This window comes from Corylus avellana, chromosome 1, assembly GCF_965113065.1.
Source record: "Corylus avellana chromosome 1, dhCorAvel1.hap1.2, whole genome shotgun sequence".
Taxonomy (NCBI): Eukaryota; Viridiplantae; Streptophyta; class Magnoliopsida; order Fagales; family Betulaceae; genus Corylus; species Corylus avellana.
In genome coordinates this window covers 9700215-9710109 of record NC_142490.1, presented here as the reverse complement: position 1 = coordinate 9710109, position 9895 = coordinate 9700215, and the positions used below count along the sequence as shown (strand labels likewise).

General features: G+C 37.0%; 1 protein-coding gene across 1 annotated transcript; it reads right to left on the bottom strand.

Annotated features, from left to right (window-relative positions):
* Positions 1 to 2620: 2620 nt before the first annotated feature.
* Positions 2621 to 6652, bottom strand: LOC132169042 (AP2-like ethylene-responsive transcription factor BBM2). The gene is made up of 9 exons (XM_059580132.2): positions 6382 to 6652; positions 5485 to 6154; positions 5274 to 5356; positions 5123 to 5131; positions 4928 to 5016; positions 4495 to 4568; positions 4317 to 4367; positions 4131 to 4207; positions 2621 to 3725 (listed from the first exon to the last, which is right to left on the bottom strand). Exons 1-9 carry the CDS (start codon positions 6650 to 6652, stop codon positions 2848 to 2850), a joined length of 2202 nt encoding a protein of 733 aa, XP_059436115.2. The 3' UTR covers positions 2621 to 2847.
* Between the last annotated feature and the right edge of the window lie 3243 nt (positions 6653 to 9895).

The window sequence follows — 9895 nt, the reverse complement described above, 5'->3', positions numbered from 1 at the left end:
CATTATGTGGATGATGATGGTATTTCCTAAATAAGTTTTCTCCTTGTTGGTAAGGCAGATATTGTAGGACTACTGCAAGATATAGAGTTTCTGTTAACATTTATTATTGGGAAAATTTGACAAAACTTTCCTAGACTTCCACATGTTTTGAAAGTATCTATCGAGGTTAAATACTCTCAATTAAGAGTATCGAACTTTCAATTTCTTTTAATTAATTTATTACGTCAAATCTTATCAAAAAATTTAAATTACCCATTCTTTTTTTTTATAAAAAATTAAAAGCTTGGATTTTACAAATTTTTATTTTTATTTTTTTCTAATAAAAAAAATGGTATTTTGAGAATTTTGACAACGAGCAGTAGAGAAGGGAAACAAAGGTCCTTTGTTTACTGTAATTATAGGTTAGGTTGTGTAATGGGGTGCACGTGGAAGAAGAGCACGCAAAATTAGGTGTAAGCAGAATGCACACTAGAAAACAAGTTGAAGCATGCCAGCACAAAGAGATTTGGCACGTAGACACACATGTGAAGACTCAATCAAGAGAGAAAAGATCAACTTAATTAAAATCAAAGTTTTTTTAAATGTTTTATTTGGTGTTCAAAGGTAGGTGAAGTGTAGTCAAAGTCAAAAAGGTTTGAATCCCAAACCCAACTAGGATTTTGGATGAATGAAAACCCCAAGAAAGAGAAAGAGAAAGAGAGCATTCCTAGGGGTGGGGGGGCTTGTTTAGCTTATGAGAAAGATTCTATTTGAGATTACAAGGGACAAACACAGACACCCATGAGGCATGCATTTTTTTTATTATTATTCCCTCTCTCTTTACAATGCCCTTTTAATTGGGTCCACAACATTTATAATAATATGCCTAACCTGTGTTTATAATGTGGAATCATAATATCCTACACATATATTCAGGCCAATTATATGTACACACCCAAGGACGGAACTAGAAGTTCAATTCTATCGTCCCAGACGATATAAAAATAAAAAATAAAAAATAAATTCAAAAATTCAATTATATGTATAAACTCAAGGACGGAACTAGAAAATCATCATTAATAATAATCTAACAAAAATTTAATGGTAATTTTTACTGTCACGTCAAAGCGTGACAGTGAAAATTAGGAGATTCGGCTTACATGTTGTTATTAAAATAACAGCATGTATGTTGTAGTTTAATCAACGGTCAAAATTGAATTTCTCAAAATCTATTTTCATTTTCTCTCTTCTATTAAAAGCTTGTAAAAGTAAGTCAACTTTAAGATTCAATTTTGATCATTGATTAAACTACAGCATACATGCTATTATTTTAATAACAGCATGTAAGCCGGATCCGAAATTAGGATCATATCCCGTTCATTTGAACTCCATAATATCCAGTTAATTTTTTAGGAAACAAAAATACCATTTAAATATAAATAACATGATATTATCCCGTTCAAATGAACCAGAAATAATTATGTTCTCTTAGAGGGGGCAAAAGAGGAGTGTTGTAATTAATTAAAGTTAAAAAAGTGTTTGGATTTGTTCTTGGAAATATGGGGGAAGTGGTAAATGCATGGAGAAGGGTGCAGGGAGATAAAAATGGGAAAATTCAGGGTCTGCCACCACCGCTTTTCTTTCCAAGAAGGCACGGGTGCTCCGCTGATTTCTCCAATGCAATCCCAGTTCCCACTGCCTTTCTTTTGCCCCTTTCAATATTTTTTCCCTTCCCCGGTTTTCATGCTGCATCAACCTTCTGTGCACTCCTTTAATTTTATCTTATTTCTTTTTTATTTCATAACCTTAATATATATATATATATATATATATATATATATATTTCAAAATTTAGGGATATATTTCAAAATTTAGGGATTCAAATAAATATCTCAAGAGCATTCACAGCAGTTCTCCAGTGTGTGGTTTTTTTTCCTTAAGTTTAGGAAAAATATCAAAAAGGTCACCATAGCAGATCTCCTATATTACCTCTAAACATTAGAATCGTTACGGTAAAACTCAATGTAGCAATCCTCGTGCTTTTAAAAAAAAAAAACTAATTTTCTCTTCTAAATCATTAAAAAAGTAGAGAAAGAAAGAAATAAAACAATAAAGAAAAATAAAAAAATAATATTTAATTAGTATAGAGAATGATAAAGAGAATCTATTGTGGAGTGTACGTATGTAAATATGAAAGTAAATAGTAGTTTTGATATTTAAATGTAGGGAAAATGACAAGGAAGTTACTATGAATGCTCTTGCCTACAAACCCTTAGCTGATCAAACCTATAATTAGGGTCGACAACTTTTGACACAGCCCGTAAGCTGGACTTGAATTCAACACGAAATTAAAGAGTTAGGGTTCAGAAGTTTAACACGTTTAATAAAATGTGTCGAGTTATTTTATACTTAGGTTTTGACACAATTCGCGAACTCGACATAAACTCAACATAAAATTAGAGGGTTAGGGGATTGAGGGGTTTAATCCTTTAATTGAATGAATTGAACTACCGTGCATTAACATGATCCAAATTCAACATACAAACACGAATTGCCAAGCGCATTCACAAAATGGTGAAGAGGAAAACCCCATTCTTTGTATCGACATATTAAGTATGTTATTCAAAATTACAAAGCCTGGTGTCAATTAATACAACTTTTCCGAGGATCCATTCACATTCTGAACATCCCAAAATTCATAGCTAGTGACAAAATCACTAATTGCTATGCCTCAGACTTCTGTTAGCTGGACCCTTAATTCTAAAATTAATTAGAACCAAAATTAAAAAAAAAAAAATCAAAATTAGGAAATTAATCAGTAGTTGTGTACATCACTTGTTCCCCCCTATCCGATGATCTTCATCCCTGTCATTCCAAACTGTGGACGTTGGAGCTCCATGGCAAAGTACACCCATATTGTTTGACCGTTGGAACGGCAGTTGGGACCCAGTTATTACACGTGGACCCCTGATCATATCCGGTAGCCTTAACCACTGCCGGCGATGATTGTTGGGCGAGATGATAATAGACGTTCCTGCTGGCATGATAAGCGTCCGTCGACGACGGAAACACATGATTCTCGTAATTACCCATCGCCTTCACCTGATCATCGCTCTCCCCAACAAACCCATTGTTGTTTCCTCCATCATTACCAATCACCGTACTCATGGGGATTACATACCCACCACCATTGCTGCCATTTCCATGATACCCAACTCCTCCTCCATTGCTGTGCTCCATTGAAGCGGCGGCCGCCGACTCCATGCCCATGAGGTTGTGGAGAACAGAGTTTTGGTGAAAGAAATTGTGGGTGTTTCCCAGCTGCAACTGATGAAGATCTTGGAAGCTGGTGTGGTCAGAAGAATCTTGCTCTTGCTTGCACCAAACCCTCTGCCCTCCTCCTCCCCCATATGGGTAATGCACGTAAGGTGTTTGATGAGGTTGCTGAAAGGCAATAGTCGGCCACCCTGCTGCAGCCTGGTGGGCGCCGTAGCTGTTGATGCCATCGGTTAGGTGAGAAGAAGTGATGGTGTCATGATGATCTCTTCTTTGGCCATCAACAGTGATCATTTCAGCCTGCGCCTCAACATCTTTCAGCCGCTTTGCAGCCCCTCCGATGGGCAAAGTGCTGCTCTCCAGTATGCTTTTCACGTCATATCTGCTCATGTCAAAGTTTGTTACTGCATTCAGTCCACGGAACTTGATGGCAGCAATGTCATATGCCTCTGCAGCTTCCTCTTGGGTGCCTTCATTAATTTAACAACAACATTACGAGACGTAGACGTTGTTAATCCAAAAAGACTGATTTTTACTGTCACCTGATCATCTCAATTGTATGGTGGTCGTATATATGGTTGTTTACTAATTAACTAGCATTTTTCGTTCATTTAAGATGACTTAATTACTGAAAGTTCCCAAGTAAAGGTGTTTGTTCCTTTGATGCACAAGTTAGAAATAGTATTTAGCATGCTGTTATTATACAATTAGGATGACGTGACAACAAAAATCAGTCAATGAATTTTCTTTTTTACAAGTCGTCGTTTATTCAAAAATGCTAATTTTTACTGTCACGTCATTTCAATTGTATGGTGGTTGTATATATAGCAGTCTATTAAATAAGTAACGTTTTTTGTTTAATTAAGATGACTTACTGAAAGTTCCCAAGTAAAGGTCTTTGTTTCCTGCAACTCTTCCAATCCTTGCTTGCCATCGCCCATGCTGGTGGTGTCTGTCACAACCAAATAACATTAATATTGGTGAAATTAATACATGTTAAAGATTGAGTAGTCTATTTGATTACTCATTCTCTTCTCATATATATATAATGAATTAATTACCTTGTTACTCCTCTATAAATGGATGCACCCCTTGAAAACCCACTGCTCTTCCTGCACCAATTAAGAAAAAATTGAATCATATTATCAAGTGTTCCATAAATCTTTAATCTTGATCCATGCATGGCCAATGGTTGAAGCTTCAGCATAGAGAGAAAGAATTTTAAATAAAATATTGTACCTTCGCAAAGACGCAACATACTCTTGCCTTGTCATGTGCTTCATTTCTTCCAACTCTTTTTCGTAGTTGCTAATCTGGAATTTTAGTCATTAACAAAAGGAAGAAGATGAGCAAACAAAACCCTAATGCATCGATCGGCCGAATACATTGGAAAAAAAAAAACAAATCATTTTGAAATTGGACAACAACCCCATCAATCCGGGATACTTTTGCCCAGAAAAGGAACACGTACAATAATGTGAATCACATTGCCCCATTATCTGTAGGTTAAAGTAACTCATATGTCCATCACATTGCCAACATTTGGGCATATTTATATTTGCAATTCAACTCCTAAAAAAGACCCACTAGGAAAAATGGCTTGCTAATCACTTAACTCCATGTGAATCTCTTTTAATTTATTGAAAAATAAAAATAAAAAGTGGAAACTTACTGGGAAATTTGTGGTGGTAGTGGTACCCCAATATTTCAATGCTGCTAAGTCATAAGCCCTAGCTGCCTTTTCTTCTTTGTCATAACCTCCTACATCAAATTAAAACAAAAGCGCCCATGATCAGAAACATATATAAATGAAGAAAATCTTTTGAGTTAAAAGGAAAGGTAAAAGGAGTCTTTTATACATACTTACCCAAATAAACTGCAGGAAGGTTGAGGAAGCCCCACAATAACATGAGAAAAAACCCAAATAAGGAAATTAATAGAACATTATGGTTACTTTATTAAACATATATATACATACACTTTCCATTTTGGAGAAAAAGTAAATATGTTCTATCTACCTTGCCTTCCCTTACGAGTTTGTCCCTCTCTTCTACAACTATTATCCCATAGATGAGCCTCGTATCTGCCCGTCCACCTATGCCTGGAAAATCAAAACCCTTATAAACAAACAAACAAAGAAAATGTAGATATAATAAAGAAACAAAGAATTAAAAAACACCAAAAATAAATAAATTGAAAATGCAAGCATGCAAAGAAAGAATAACAAACCTTGTTACACCACGGTATATAGAAGTTCTCTGTCCAAATGTATCAATCGACTTTCTTGGCACCGCCTCGATGGCGCCGGTTTGGCTATCAACGCCTGTTGTCGTGTTTGGCGGCTTATTATCCGACGAAGAACTCTCTCCACCGCTCCCTCCGCCAGCGGTGCTAAGAAGCGGCAAAGTCGAGCTGGACTGCGACCCGGTGCTCATCGAAAGCGACAACGTTTGTGCGCTACTTGTTAGGTTTCCACCACTTGCACCACCGCTGCCGCCACCACCACCACTATCATTCTTGTTATCCGGCTGAGGCTGCGGCGGAGGCGGTGCCGGTTGGTTCCTCAACCAGGTCTTGATCATAGACAAGCCAATGGAGCTATTGTTGTGGAGGCTGGTACTGCCGCAGCCGCCACTGCCACCACCACCGCCACCGTCACCGTCGGATGGAAGGTGTAAGGAAGAGTTATTGAACATGTAGTCAGTGGTGTTATTGTATGCGGCGGCGGCAGTTTCGTGATGGGCAAAAGAGTGTCGGCCGAGGAAGTTCTCCAGCTTTGGCTGCTGTTGGTTTTCAAGGCTCTGGCTATTGCATGAACTACCCATTAGCATAGACAGCTCTGACGAGGTGGTCTTGTAGTTGTTACTTGAGTTCATCCCTAAACCCTTCATATTCCAATCTGCAAAAAGGAAGAAAAAAAAAATCATTAAGTCATTAAAAAGAAAAAAGAAAAAAAAAAAAAAAAAAAAAAAAAAAACCCAGAAAAAATATTGCTCCAACTGCTTGAAAATTAGCATTTTCCATTTTTTTTTTGGTGGGTACTAATTTCTGAGCACCCAAAAGATGATTAGGGTTTTAGGAGTTGAAGTTGTAGTGGAAGGAGAAAAAGGTAAGAAAATAGAAAACCTTGGGGTTGATGATTATTTCTATTGAATGCTTCAAGTATGCCAAAAGGAGGAGGAAGGTGGTTGAGGGAAGGAGCGGTGGAGTCAGAAGTGAGATTGAAGCAGTCGCCGGAGACATCAGTGCCGGAGATGTCGTCGGAGTTGAAATCAAGGCGAGAGACTGTGTTTTGAGAGTCATCTTGATGATGATGATGATGATGATGATGATCAGAAGGCTGCTGTGGGAGTTCTTGAGGGGAAAGAGAGAAACCCAACCAGTTCATAGAAGCCATATATATTTGTATATATATATATATAAATAAAAATGTATTTATATATATATTATTTTTGAAGGAGGAGGCGTTGATCAAGTTGAGCAAAGAGATGGAGATGATGAGGAACTAGTTCATGCATGAAGAACTAGAGAGAAGCATACATGGCGGAAGAGAATGAATCCATGTGTTGAGAAGAAAAGGACGAAGACGAAAGGTCAAAAAACACCAACAAAATCTTAAATCCTGTCTTCCTAAGCAAAATGAAGATTTTTTTTATATATATATCCCTCTCTCTCACATACGTACACACCCCAATCCTAAATGGGGCACCTCTTATTTAAGGAAACGAGGCGCCCATATATGTATATATATATCTCTGAAAATCCAAATATTTAAAGAATTGTGTGCAAAAATAATGAAAAGGTACACGAGGAGCAATAAAATAGTTTTGTTGTAGGCAGTAGTTTTTTGGTTCTCAAACAAAAAATAGGGCAACTCAATTAAGTTGAACTTATCCTCATGCATATTAGATATATATATATATATATATATAGTTTACAAGTTATAATTGATAGATAACACATTGATATATAGATGACACATGGATCATCATTACCCTACATATATATACCACGCACCATGTGCTTTTGTAATCTTCAAACAAATTAACTTGTCATCTCCCCTCCCCGCCCCAACCCCTTGGACTTCATATTTATTAAAATAATCAATTAATAAAACTCCTCTAAATAACAAAAAAAAAAAAAAAAAAAAAACGATTAGTGTCAATAATTTGTTCATATTTCCTTCATATTCTTATAGAAATTCTTCAATAAATCAATAATTAGATTTGTACGGTCTACCATTGACTTATATACCATGCATGCTCCGGTTGCAGCCGAAGTCTACAGCAGTCTACTCTATTGACATTGACCCAACGGTAGCCTTTTTTTTTTTTTTGCAGCTCTACTCATTTATCAGTATTTAATGACTTAATACTATTCTAACATAGTACCAAGAGTCCAAGACATTTTAATCAGGCCTACACCTCCGAACGTGACTCGACCACGGAGCCGCAATTCATTCGATTTCATACTTAACATGACTCTGATATATACCAAATGACACAAACCTCGAGTAAAATTCATCATGGAAAATCAGCTTGCAAGATTTGACTTAACTCATGTGTGATATTAACATCGTAAATATTGATACCAATTATTTTTCGGTAGAAATATTGATGAATGTACACGGAATCCGATCTGTGCTTGGTGTGAAACACCTGTAGAAGAAGATCGATGCATGTGTAATTTGATCTGACAAAGAGTGACAAGAGTGAAGAAACCCACACGCAGCCCCTCTCCACGCCCATTTAGCCATGCCCACTTGGACAATGGTCACTTCATGTCAGCCAAATTATCAGACTCTTTCCCATTGAGTTCCTGCCTACAAACAGGCACCCATAACTTTCTCACATTCCATCCATCCATATCACATTATTTTACTATTATCTCCTCGTCCTAATCATAAACTGCTCCCCCGTTACAGACGGGAGCTAAGTGAGAAGAAAAACTTTCTCTTTCTCTCTCTCTCTCTCTCTCTCAAGTACTCTGCACAAAACAATAATTCATGCATGACTGACACTTTTTTTACAATGAAGAGAGGGGAAGGAATCCAAAACATATTCTTAATTAATTAATTAATTATAAAAAGTTATAAAAAGAAAAATGAAATAAATATATATGGAGATGGGGTTTGCGCCTTGCACCCCTACATGAGGACACTAACCCTTGTCTTCCGGGTCTTCGGAGGTTATTTTTCATTCTCATGAAGTTTTTATTTGAAGGGACAGATTGGAAGAAAATCTAAGGATTCAAATGGAATTTTCAGATATCCCATGATCAGTGTGTTGGTTTGTCAACTTAACAGTTTATTTCTCTTGTCAAACTCATTGAAATTTCCTACGTATGCCGTTTTGGATGCAATCAACTGTATAACTTGTGCTTTTCCAATTAAAAAAACTATATATTTTTTTTTAGTAAAAAATAATTTATTCAAGGAAAACCCTCAACAAAAACTACTCCTTAAAAACGAAGGCCTAAGGGCTGGGTTGAGGGGCACAAACTACAAACAAGCCTTCAAGAGGGCAACTTTTATTAGAAAAGTCTTAATTAAGACCCATCCAAACCTCTATTGATAGAAGATCGAGGCTTCAATACCGGCCCTGTAATTAAGGAACTAAATTTTTTTAACCTTTACCCGTATTATATATAATCATCTCATATATATATATATATATATATATATATATATATATATACTAGATTAGAGAATTAGGAGTTAGAAAAATAAGGTTTTAATTGGAACCCAAAAACACACAATAAGCTCTTGCAGAGCGGTGATTGTCTGGGCATCTAGCCCAGTCAGTGTTCGAGACTGTCTCCAATTGAGAAGATGAGGATTAATGTGTAAGTAATAAACCATGAGACGCAGTATGCTTGAGATATCTCAAGATGCATTTGAAAGCCTGCAAGTGTAACTTGGTTGGCCTGTGCATAAATTGACAAAAATGATTAACAACAAATGTCAAATTTATGCTCCTTTTGTTTCAACTTAAAATGATTTTTGGAAAATGTTTTCCGTATTTTTTTGTGTTCGGTGCGACGTAAAATAATAGTCAACGGAAAATATTTTCAGTTTAACCGAAAATTCTTCTTTAATTTTCAAAAAATGGTTTCCATTTTTGAAACATGTAAACCATTTTCTTTGAGTTTGAGCATCTCATTCTCAAACCGATAGACCCAACCGAGTTGTCGTCGGGACCCCATCGGGACTCGACCGAGACCCGCGTACCTAGAACCTACCTAGGACCCGATCAGGACCTGCCTGAGACCTGCATGGGACCTGCTTGGGACCCGATAGGACTAGACCGGGACCTGTTTGGGACATAATCAGGACTCTGCCGAGACCTGACTAGCACCCCGCTGGGACTCGCACGAGACCTGATCAAGACCCCACTGGGACTCAGTTGGGACCCGGTTAGGACACTGACAGGACTCGGTTGGGACTGATCACAGGACTCAGCCAAATTATCGTCGGGATTTGATCGAGACATTTTCGTCAGAAAAATATTTTTCATCGAAACAAACAGAGTCTTAGATGAGTGAGAGACAAGTATTGTACTGAGCCCATTGTGCTCCAAAACAAAGATGGGTCATCAACAGGGTCTCCCTCAAAGGTTGATAAAGCATGAGAATAAGACAT

Coding starts and splice junctions, on each gene's coding strand:
- LOC132169042 (XM_059580132.2), bottom strand. CDS start 6,652: ATGGCTTCTATGAACTGGTTGGGTTTCTCTCTTTCCCCTCAAGAACTC. Junction 4,569..4,927: donor CTACCACCACAAATTTCCCA/GTAAGTTTCCAC, acceptor CTAAAATTCCAG/ATTAGCAACTACGAAAAAGA. Junction 4,208..4,316: donor ATTTATAGAGGAGTAACAAG/GTAATTAATTCA, acceptor TGGTTGTGACAG/ACACCACCAGCATGGGCGAT.